The following is a 12,521-nucleotide window of genomic DNA, read 5'->3' on the forward strand; positions in this document are numbered from 1 at the left end:
CTGTGCATGCACCACAAAAACTTGAATTGAAAAAAAATTCATGTTTAATTTACTTCTTTTCACATAAATTCCATGAGAGCAAATTTTATTCTGTGTCTCTTTTTTTTTGTTAGTGATTTCTGAATTCTATAAAGTCAAAATCTGGGGTGAGGGAGGCCACCTGTAGACTAGGCCAGGTAAGGATAACAGATTTCCTTCCCTGTGAAAATTAGTGAACTGGATGGGTTTTTATGACAATCTGATGGTTTTCTGGTCATCATCAATGAGACTGGTAATTTTCTCCAAATTCCACATTATTAACTGAATTTAAATTCAACAGCTGTCATGCCAGGTTTCTGTATTGTTACCCGAGGTTACTGACTTTCTAATCAAGTAGCAGAAATACGGACCACCACACCCAACACAGAAGCAGCAGTTCCTATTTGGAATTAGTTCCACGTGTAATCATACAAACAATTGATTCTTACACATTTCTGCTTTAATGTGTGCTTTGACATATACAAGAATTTCTAGACTCATATAGTCACTTTAAAGTGGAAAATCATCCCAATACACTTCATAGATGTGTTATAGAAAACTGGACACTGGCTACATCAGGAGACATGAAGGCAGATGAGCAAATGTGTGGCTTTAAGGATCACCATATTGGAATAAAAAATAGAGGTAGAGTTATGGAGCTTAGTCTCTTGGCAACTGAAGGTACAACTGCAAATGAATCCATAAAATCCAGAAATGATCAATAGGCTAGCACCTTCCTCCAATGTAGAATATCATGTTCCTGTTTTCCCACACCACAGTGAAGTTCCAATGGATATTTCCAAGACCCAACTCTACTGCCAATCAAACGCAACACACACATAATGCTGGAGGAACTTAACAGGCCAGGCAGCATCTATGGAAGAATAAACAGTCTATGTTTCAGGCTGAGACCCTTCATCAGGACTGGAAAGAAAGTCAGTGTAAGATTCTGAATCTACTGCCAATGCACTTTCTCACTCCTCAACCAATTAACAATGGAAGATAGCAAGCACCAATCCACAGTAACCCTTACCCCTAGCCTTATTGGTGATTCCCACCCAAGCACCAACTCATATTCTCTGACCATGTAGCAACTTGGACTGCGGAAACAATGTAAGTTTGGCCCAGTGGACTAGGGCAAGGAAAGTAGAGATAACACCTCACACTTGTTACTGGAAGGGACAGAGGAGAGGGTTTAAGGTGATAGTTTGAGATAAAGCTGGCGACAAGTGGAAGAAATGCTGGAAACACTCAGCAGGCCTTGTAGTTATTCTCTCAGTCCAAGTGTCTTATGTTCAAAAGTGTCACTGTATTACCAAAAATGTAATTACTGTATACACCATTCATAAACATAGGACAGCTTCCAGGCACCTATTATCACTTCAGGGTTTGATTTTCCAATGCCCTTTCATGAGAATCAGATCTACTGTACATAATTCCCAGAATAATTTTGGATTAATTAAACTTAAAGAAAATTGGCAGCAAGAAGTGACTTCCTATCTATCTGCCTCTTTCTTTAAGTTTAATTCATCCAAAATCCTACTGGGGAAAAAAATGACAATTATATATATCTGATTCTCCTGAAATCATTGATCTGAAACATTAACTGTTCCTTGGTCCAGAGATGCTGCCTGGCCTGGTGTGCACTTCCAGCATTATTTATTTTTTACTACATAGATTTATATCACATTTTACAGCCACAGATGATCCCAATGTGCTTCACAGCCAAAGAAAAGAAAGTGCAATAGATAATGACATGATAATTTGTTCATCTGTTTTAATTATGACAATTGAGATAAGTATTTGTCAGAACATGATTTTTTTTCAGAACAGTGACAAGAAATCTTTTACTCTATGTTCACTAAAGAGGGCAGTCTGGTCCCTTGTTTCACAACTCAAATTTCAAGTTTAAAGTAAATTTATCAACAAACTATATATATGTCACCATACACAACCCTGAGATGCATTTTCGTGTGGGCATACTCAATAAATCCAATAACCATAATAGAATCAATGAAAGACTGCACCAACAGGGTGGATAACCAGTGTGCAAATGACAACAAACTGCAAATACGAAAAGAAAGAAAATTTGAAATAATAAATAAATAAATAAACAATAAATTTCAAGAATATGAAATGAAGAGTTCTTGAAAGTGAGTCAATTGGTTGTGGGGACAACTCAGTGATGGGCAAGTGAAGTTAAATAAAGTTATCCCCTCAAGAGCCTGATGGTAATAACTGTTCCTGAACCTGGTGGTGTAAGTCCTGAGGCTCCTGTACCTTCTTCCTGATGGTAGCAGTGAGAAGAAAGCATGGTCTGGGTGGTAGGGGTCCCTGATGATGGATGCTACTTTACTGCAACAACACTCCATGTAGTCCTGACGAAGGGTTTCAGCCTGGAATGTTGACTGCGCATTTCAACGGATGTTGCCCGACCTGCTGAGTTCATCCAGCTTGTTTGTACGTGTTGATTTGACCACAGCATCTGCAGTGTACTTTGTGTTTACTCCGTGTAGATATGCTCAATGGTGGGAGGGCTTTACCATGTTGGACTGGATCATAGGATTTTCCGTTCAAGGGCACTGATGTTTCCATACAAGCTCTCAATATACCATCCACTACACATCTATAGAAGTTTGTCAGAGTTTTAGATGACATGCTGAATCTTCGCAAACTCCTATGGAAGCAGAGGGGCTGCTGTGCTTTCTTCATAATTACACTTACTGTACATGCTGGGCTCTGAAGTAATAACACCAGGGAATTTAAAGTCACTGACCCTCTCCACCTCTGATCCCCTGATGAAGACTGGCTCATGGACCTCAGGTTTCCTCCTCCTGAAGTCAATAACCAGTTCCTTGGTCTTGCTGACATTGAGTAAGAGGTTGTTGTTGTGTTACTATTCAGCCATATTTTCAATCTCCCTCCTTTCTGTTGATTTGTCACCACCTTCAAGTTGGCCTACGGTATCTCATATATGAACAAGCATTTCCAACATTACACCAATGAAATTAGCCTGGATTCTGTGTTCATCTCTTAAGTAGGAATGCAAACCACAACCCAAATGAGCATACCTAATCAATGCCAGCAGAACATGTCTTTGTAATATCAAGTCTACTTGTACTTCACCTTGCACATTCGGTCTGGCTGCAAGTTTAGTCTTAGTACGTCCTTGCCTACGACGTTGTTCATGACTGCCATAACCATTGACCTTTGGATTCAGCAGTTGAAAACTGAACACAAGAAATTTAATTCCTGTGAAAATCCTAATCTCCAAAAAATTGGTTTGTTGCATTGCTTTTGAACAGTGGCCTTTTTCACAGTATATTGAACAGTTGCTAGCACTACTTTCTTAAACATTATGGCAGGTTGGTATATCTTGAAACTCAGACCAGTTCTGATGGAGGGTCTAAGGCCTGAAATTTTAATTCTGATTTCTTCTCCAGATGCTGCCAGAACTGATGAAGGTTTGCACCATTTTCTGGTTTTACTTCAGAAGCTTTTTGTTACCGTATCGGGAGGCTGATTTTATCCTTAAAACTTACTTTATTGTATATAGATATATGCCTTCCCTCTTGAAGGGGCGGAGTTTGGCTTTTCTGATATGTTTTTCTCGCATCGACCTTCCCGCGCCTGACGGCTGACAATCACGTGACACGGGGACAGGCAAAGCCAATCGAGCAGGAGCCGGTGGCGTGAGTTGGACTGTCAGCCTGTGTGTACTGGGCTGCAGAGATGGCAAGTGAGTACGGCCAGGTTTGGAAAAGAGGGAGAAACGCTAAAGGTTTCGTAGGGAAAAAGTGTGGGTTTGCCGATCTTAGTGGGCGGAGTTCCGGCAGATCGTTGCAAGGGCGCCGCGAGACGCCGCGTGTGGAGCTGGAGGGCTGTCAGTTTCCCGGCAAGTTTGTGGAGCTCGGGGGCGGTGGTGTTGAGATCACCACAGAGAGCCTCAGCTACCCAACGTACTGGGGATACTGTTCTTTCGCTCTTGTTACTTGTGGTGCAGCATTTTAAAGTTTACTCCTCTCCATTTCTTTGCATGTATATAGCTCATTTCCGGGCACTTTATGATCAAACATGTACTTCAGAGCTATTCTGTGGCCGTTTTACACAGCAAGATCCCAGTAACAAAGAATGGGTGATGATCTTTCTTTCAGTGAAGTTGATTGAGAGAAAAATGCTTCCTTCAGTGTCAAGAAAAGCTTCCCCTTTTTAAAATCAAAAGACGTAGACACAATAAGGTTGTGCTTCTGTTTGTTCATTTACGCCATTGGATCTAGAAAGTAGAAAATAGATTAAGTAAGACCAACTAGTTCCGAGTCTTGCTGTGGTAAATGGATGCTTGTGTACTTCTCAGACTGGAAGATATATCTGACAGAGTGAGTGGCAGTTTGATATCTGCATAGAAGTGTTCATTTAAGCCCACCATATTATAACTTTGATAAGGGTGTTACCAACAGTATTTGAGATAATGTAACAATTTGGAAATTATTGATTCACATTTGCAAACAAAAAGTTCAGGCAGTGAGCTTGGTCTTGTTTTCAAAAAAAAATTACTGAGCTGAGCCTAAGTTGATTTGCCATACCTGCCACCTCCGTTAGCTAAATACACGTTTAGATCAATTCAGAAGAAACTCCCAAATGTTCCAGCAGACCATGCAATGTTAATTGCAGCACCATGAACTTGTAGTGATGCAGCAGGAAGGTTCAGCTTTGAGGTTCATATTTTGCTTATTGCTCGAACATAGAACAGTGCAGTACAATACAGGCCTTTCAGCCCACAATTTTGTGGCAAACTTTTTAGTTTACTCCAAGATCAATTTAATCCTTCCCTCCCACATAGCCTTCCATTTTTCTTTCATCCATAAAAGTTCATGAATGTCTTGTCTATGTTATTTCTAGTTTATATTATTTATGTGGTGATTTAAGGTGAAGTTTCAAGTTTCTGTAATTTTCTAAAGCTTTGTGTTTATAGGTAGATGGAGGAGAGGTACAAAACTTGCTTGTAAGTTGTGATCATGCACCTGATGATTTGAAGAAAGTCTTGGGAAGCAAAGGAATACAAAGTACCAAGTTCTGTTGGGAGATGTTCTTGAATTCTAGGGGAGAAATTGCTAAAGCCCTTCATGATACTTAAGGGCTGCAATGAGAAAGAATGAGTGACAAAGTAACTGGCCTGCATTATCCCCATTTTTAGATCAGGGAGAAAGTAGTTGCAGTTAGCATCTGTGATAAAAAAATATTTTCTTGGGATGAATTACTATGTAGCCAGGCGAAAAGAAAGAAGTAATCACATTTTCAAGAGGGATAATCGTGTTTAGCAAACTTCAGAATTTCTTACAGGTGATGTGGAGATGTTTAAAGTAAATTTATTATCAAAATACATATATATCACCGTATAATACCCTGAGATTCATTTTCTTAGCATACACAATAAATCCAGAATAGAATAATAACCATAATGTAATCAATGAAAGACTGCACCAACTTGGGTGGGTAACCAGTCTCTGGCAATATAAAAAAGCTTTTGGTGGGGGGGGGGGGTTAGTAAAGATTAAAAGGTAGAGTTCAAGAGTGGCCAACAAACTGAATTTAAAAAGAAAAGTTAATAGAAGGAAGAGTAGCAATTAAGGAGAATTTTTCAGTGGTTGAAGCAGGGAGTGGCACAATATAGGGTTCAAGTTGGTGGCCTCTTTACTGTATATCAATTATTTGAATGTGGATCTACAAGTAACAACGCTATACTAAGGATATTGATGAAACGAGAGCATATCAAAAAGAGGCAGATGTAAATAAGTGTGAGTTAACGCATTTTGGACTTTTTTCTTTCAGTGGATGTACTCTAGTTGGGTTTAGAGTTGTGGAAAAGGAAAGATTTTGACTAAGTGGAGAAAACCAGATCACAGAAGGCAATATTTTGGGTTGATAAGATGGTGTTTATTTAATTAAAGAGACAAATGGAATTAAGATAATAAAGAATAGGAGGAAGAGGCCATTCTGTTCCTCATGCCTGCTCCACTGTGGTTGATCTAACTGTCCTCCAGTCCATTTTCCTTACCTCCTCATAAATCTTGATTTCCCTTAATGATTGAAATTCCATCTCTGCTTTGAATACGCATCAGAATTTGGCTTCCACAGCTTTCTGGGACAATGATTTCCAAATACTCTCAACCATCTGAAGAGAAATTCTTCCTTTCATCTCAGTCTTACTGTAAATGCTCACCTCTTGTTCTGTGACTTAGCCCTCTGGTTCTAGACTCTACTGCAAGGGAAATTATCCTCCCAGCATTTACCCTGTCAAGCTCCCCAAGAATCTTGTGTTATTAATGGAGTCTCCTCTCATTGTTCTAAACTCCAGTGAGTACAGGCCTAAACTGCTCGACTTTTCTCAAAAGACATCCGCTCCACACTAAAGAAACCCCGGTGAACCTTTTCCAAGCTCTCTCCTAATTTAATGTATCTTTCCCTTAATAAAGAGACCAAAACTAGTACTCTAGATGTGGCCTCACTGGAGTAAGGTGAAAGCAGGAGAGATTGAGCGATGGAAGAGATGAAAGTACAAATCATAAGGGGTTGGTATAGACAAGGGATGAAACAAATGGGTCAATGGAAGCTGCAAATGCATACAGCAGACTTCAATCTGAAAGCTGAAGTCTAGGGAATGAGGGTTGTATGGTAATATTGGCCAAACTCTGGCTGGCTGCTGTTTGAAGATCTGGAAAGGTGGAAATGCTTCTTCGAAAATCTCTATTCTCTACTTTTCTTTACTTGCTGATGGTGTGCTGCTGCCTTGAAATGTGGGTGAAGATGTGGTAAGCAGTTGTGGAATCACTTAGCAACGTTGGTAATTATTGTTAAAAGTCAGATGTCTGCCTCAGAGTAGAGTGTGGAAATGGTGATGTTCCCATGTGGATAGTGATAGTGGGGGTCAAGGCATTCATAGTGCCTTTGAATGATGAGGGAATGTCTTTGGACTCCCTCTTGTTGTAAATGTTTACTATATAGCATGGATGCTTCTTGCCATTTCTCAGATCAGGTCAAAATATTGCTCAGACCTTGCTGTATTTAGGTACTCTCTGTTTGTTGCCCCGGGCTGTTCTGTGATATCACAAAATGTATCAAATTGGTTGAAAGTTAGATTCTGCGTTTATGAAGATCTCAGGAGGCTGGGATGGATTGAGTATGAGAATATCATCTCCTAAAAGTTAATTAAATGTTCTCCCCCATTCATGACTGGAGTGTCAAGTTTGCAGATCTTTGACCTGATCAGTTGACTGCGGAGTTGCTTTGTTCTGTATATTGCTTGTTGCTTCCCTGTTTAGAATAAAAAGGTGTTGAACTCTGTTTTCCTTTCTCCTTCTCTCGCCTCAGACCTTCTTCCCATTCTTGGATTCTGCAAACCGTGGTCCATACAAATCCCTAGACCACACTGTCAATAATCTCCCCTCTTTTAAGTCTTGAACTTCCTTCCCCATCATCATTAGATCCCAGTGAATCCAGGACTGCTTTTGTTTTGTGAATTGCTTGGAACCTCCATTCAATTTCTAAAAACCAACCTCCAAATATCAGTAGATAATGGACCCCAACTTGGTGCTTTGAAAAGGCAGGACCATGACTAATGATGATATCACTGTCTTATAAAAACACTTCTTTTTAAAACTTATGACATATGGTTTCTGAATATAAAATGTTTTGACAGGACAGTTTTCTCCTCATTCAATATATATATCACATTTAATTTTTTCATCTGGCTTTATATTTACAGATATTTTGAATCTCGAGAAGAAGTTGGCAGAATACAAATGTGATACCAACAAAGCTATTCGGCTGAAGTTAGGTATGTGCTTCAAAAACATTGTTATTTAGCAATTTGTCTGCTGCCATTATTGGTGGAGGCAAGGCAAATACAAAGGGAAACACTACTGAAAACAGAAATGACGGAAACACTCATCAAATCAGGCAGCATCTGTGGTAAAAGAAATGGAGTTAATATTTCAAGCTGAAAATGCTTAACGTTTCCAGAATTTTAAAAAAAATCAAATATAGACCATTTGCAGTTCTTGATTTTTTTCCCCCATTCATTGAGGAATTCTGTTGACTTCAACAGTCTTGGGCAAATTAGTAATAGAATTGGGTGGGGTGAGGAAGTGAATAGTGATGTAGTGCTAATTCATTTATGGTGGTATGTGTGGCAGTCCTTGTTGCTATGGCCATATTAGTAGTTCTTAACAGGTCCTGAGATCTAATTTATTTTAACCTATTGAATTGCTAATGTAACTATCAAGCAGTAATCAATTTGCGTTGATCTGTCCTCCTCCAAAACAGAAATGTGTTTTTTTTCTGTGTTAACAGTTCGATTTGCTGAAGACCTGGAGGATGAGACAACAAGCTTCAGTCCATTATTCAGTCACCAAGTGTTTGGAGATGAGTATGTTCCATGGGTTAATTCAGTGATGCTGAATCAGTCAAGCAGGGTTTCTATATCAAATGTACAAGATGTTGCAAGATATATCTGCTTTCAAGCTGTGACCAGATCTGGCTGATCTTGGTTTGGTTGTTTTGTTCTCTTTCTGGAATTGGTCAGACTGCTCTTGGAGTATTGTGAGCAGTTTTGGGCCCTTTATCTGATAAAGGATGTGATGGCATTTGAGAGGGTCCGGAGGTAGTTCACAAAAATGATCCCAGGAATGAAGGGGTTAACATGGCGTGTGTGATGGCTCTGGGCTTGTACTCACTGCAGTTTTGAAGAATGGGAGGGGGATCTCATTGAAGCCTGTCAAATACTGAAAGGCCTAGATAGAGTAGGTGTGGAGAGGATGTTTCCTAGAGTGATTGAGTCTAGGATTAGAGGGCACAGCCTCAATAGAAGACCGTTCCTTTAAAACAGAGATGAGGAGGAATTTCTTTAGCCTGAGGGTGGTGGATCTATAGAATTCATTGCCACAGGCAATAGTGGAGGCCAAGTCGTTGGGTATATTTAAAGCAGAATTTGAAAGGTTCTAGATTAGTATGGGAGAATGGGGTTGAGAGGGATAATAAATCAGCTATGATGGTGGAGCAGGCTCGATGGGTTTAATAGCCTAATTTTGCTCCTCTACCTTGTGGTCGTATGGTGTCAGCTGCTGATAGGTTGACAGTACTCTTGCGTCTCCACAGCCTTCAGATTTCGTGCAGTACAGCAGTAATTAAGCATTCAAACTGCTTTGTAACATACTACAATCATGATGGCTGTTGCACAGTTGAAATTTTATCTTTATGATACTTGTACCTAACCACTGATTCCATTAGTGAATAGTTTATAGCAGTACAATTGGCATTGGTTTTAAAACAGGTCAGCATTGATTTCATGATTTAGAGTCATAGATTTAAAGACTGGAGTGTTTGAAAGGAGTTTTGATTTTTGGAGCTGTTCATTTAAATTGGGTGGAATAAGTGTCCTGGTAGAAAAAAGAACACCAAGCTTTTAGATGGGCTTTAAACAACATAATGTGTTAGGGGAAGTTGAGAAAGTTACAAAGATCCGATGAGGTAATAATGTATTCCAACTATGTGGATGATTGTAAGCAAAGTTTGACACTAAGTATCAGTGTGTAGAGGTTACACCACAGCAATAAATAAGATCAAAGTAGGAAAAGGAGGCAGGTTGCTAATCTCAGAGTAAAGGATTCTCTGAGAAAGAGTGATCATGATGTGATTAAAATGATACATTCTGATAGTAACAAATTTAAGTACACAACTAATCTTAAATACAGAGAAAGACCATTACTTGAGCACAAGGTGCAAATTGACTAGAGTGGGAAATTATATTGAGAATTCACAATAGATGAGCAGTGATAAACATTTAAGAAATACAGTATTTCAAATTTTACAATGAATGTACAATTGAAAGATCCACATGTGAGAAATGGACTCCTTGTGGGGAGAAAATGGCTGAATAAAGCTAAAATGGTAATGGGTTTCAACATTTTAATTTCTTTATTTGAAAGAATAATGGTAGGCCTGAAGTAGGAGGGAAAAGATGAGTTTAAAGTATTGATATGAATGCAAATCAGCAATTGAATAAAAACAAATTATGAAAGTATGCAAGGAAGAGAGCAACAAATTGGTTGTTTTGAAACTGGTTAATAATGGGAATAACAAAATGGTAGAGCCATTAATATATTTTGTAGATCTTCAGAATAGAAGGCACTGAAAGCATACAAAAAGGAAATGAGTATTAGGCAAATTATGCCCAAATCCATTTTCTTTATGAAACTATTATACTTTTGAAAACCTTAACTACATTTGATCTTTTCTGTTTCATTGAGAAACAGACTAATGTTTTGTTTTGTCCTTTGTCCCAACTTTATAGCTTACCTTTTGGTATTGTAACTGAACTTTTACGCACCCTTTTTCTTGGCTTTCTAACCTTTTATACGTAGGATTGCACATGCTGCCCTTACTAATGTTGATCAAAAGTGGAAAATTGGCAAGGTTATCAGATGAGTGCTGAATTCGATTAAACTTTGATGTGGTATATTTGCCAACCATCTGAGTAAGCAGAGCTCCTCAACTTCAAATCTGCAGAGGCATTGCCTATACAGTAATGGAGCATTCCTGGAATATGGGCTGCAATCCTGAGAAAAGTCTTCAAACTCATAACTTTATGAACGTGATAGTGCTGCCAGTTGAATCAAGCTGTCATTATTTCTGTCTGATACCCTTTTATTAGCTCCTTTTAATGATGCAAAGCACTATCTTTCTAAGTTCTTGTTTATTTAGAGATGCACTGTGCAACAGGCCCTTTTGGCCTTTAAAGCTGCGCCGCCCAACAACCCACCAATTTAATTTAGCCTAACCGTGGGACAATTTACAATGACCAATTAGCCTACTAATTGGTGTGTCTTTGGATTGTGGGAGGAAACCAGAGCACTTGTAGGACACCCATGTGCACACAGGAAGGAACGTACAAGCTTGCATACAGAGGATAGACAATAGACAATAGGTGCAGAAGTAGACCATTCAGCCCCTCGAGTCTGCACCGCCATTCTGAGATCATGGCTGATCATTCACTATCAATACCCAGTCCCTGCCTTGTCCCCATATCCCTTGATTCCCCTATCCATCAGATATCTATCCAGCTCCTTCTTGAAAGCATCCAGAGAATTGGCCTCCACCGTCTTCCGAGGCAGTGCATTCCACACCTCCACAACTCTCTGGGAGAAGAAGCTCTTCCTCAACTATGTTTTAAATAACTGACCTCTTATTCTCAATCCATGCCCTCTGGTACTGGACTCTCCTAACATCTGGAACATATTTCCTGCCTCAATCCTATCAAATCCTTTAATTATCTTAAACGTTTCAATCAGATCCCCTCTCAATCTCCTCAATTCCAGCATGTACAAGCCCAATCTCTCCAATCTCTCTGCGTAAGACAGCCCTGCCATCCCAGGAATCAACCTAGTGAATCTACGCTGCACTTCCTCAATTGCCAGAATGTCCTTCCTTAAACCTGGAGACCAAAACTGTACACAATATTCCAGGTGTGGTCTCACCAGGGCCCTGTACAAATGCAAAAGAACATCCTTGCTCTTGTATTCAATTCCCCTTGTAACAAAGGCCAACATTCCATTTGCCCTCTTCACTGCCTGTTGCACTTGCTCATTCACCTTCATTGACTGGTGAACTAGGACTCCTAGGTCTCTTTGCATTTCTCCCTTACCTAACTCAGACAATACTTTGCCCTCTTGTTCCAGCTTCCAAAGTGGATAACTTCACATTTATTCACATTGAATGACATCTGCCAATATCTGCCCACTCACTCAGCCTATCCAAGTCTCCCTGTATTCTCCTAACGTCCTCTTCGCATGTCACACTGCCACCCAGTTTAGTATCGTCAGCAAACTTGCTGATATAGTTTTCAATGCCCTCATCTAAATCATTGACATAAATCGTAAAGAGCTGTGGTCCCAATACAGAGCCCTGTGGTACCCCACTAGTCTCCTCCAGCCAGTCTGAGAAACACCCATTCACTGCTACCCTTTGCTTTCTATCTGCCAACCAGTTTTCTATCCATGTTGAAACCCTGCCCCCAATGCCATGAGCTCTGATTTTACTCACCAATCTCCTATGTGGCACCTTATCGAATGCCTTCTGAAAATCTAGGTACACAACATCTACTGGCTTACCCTTGTCTAACATCCTTGTTACACCCTCAAAAAACTCCAACAGATTAGTCAAGCATGATTTGCCCTTGGTAAATCCATGCTGGCTCGGCCTAATCCTATTTCTGCCATCTAGATGTGCCACTATTTCGTCCTTAATAATGGACTCAAACATCATCCCCACGACTGACGTTAGGCTAACAGGGCGATAGTTCTCAGTTTTCTCCTTCCCTCCCTTCTTGAAAAGTGGGACAACATTAGCCACTCTCCAATCTTCAGGAACTGATCCTGAATCTAAGGAACATTGGAAAATGATTACCAATGCATCCGCAATTTTCTGAGCCACCTCTTTTAGAACCCTCG

At 39.8% G+C, this 12,521-nt stretch overlaps 1 protein-coding gene across 1 annotated transcript in view; it reads left to right on the forward strand.

The window, feature by feature from the left end:
• Positions 1-3,653: 3,653 nt before the first annotated feature.
• hat1 (histone acetyltransferase 1) overlaps positions 3,654-12,521 on the forward strand; it is a 33,977-nt gene continuing 25,109 nt past the window's right edge. Inside the window, exons 1-3 of the mRNA XM_059956071.1 lie at positions 3,654-3,757; positions 7,781-7,852; positions 8,368-8,443. Coding sequence (XP_059812054.1) covers positions 3,751-3,757; positions 7,781-7,852; positions 8,368-8,443 — 155 coding nt within the window. The 5' untranslated portion in view covers positions 3,654-3,750. The remainder of the gene's footprint in view (positions 3,758-7,780; positions 7,853-8,367; positions 8,444-12,521) is intronic.

This window comes from Hypanus sabinus, chromosome X1, assembly GCF_030144855.1.
Source record: "Hypanus sabinus isolate sHypSab1 chromosome X1, sHypSab1.hap1, whole genome shotgun sequence".
In the NCBI taxonomy this organism is placed as follows: Eukaryota; Metazoa; Chordata; class Chondrichthyes; order Myliobatiformes; family Dasyatidae; genus Hypanus; species Hypanus sabinus.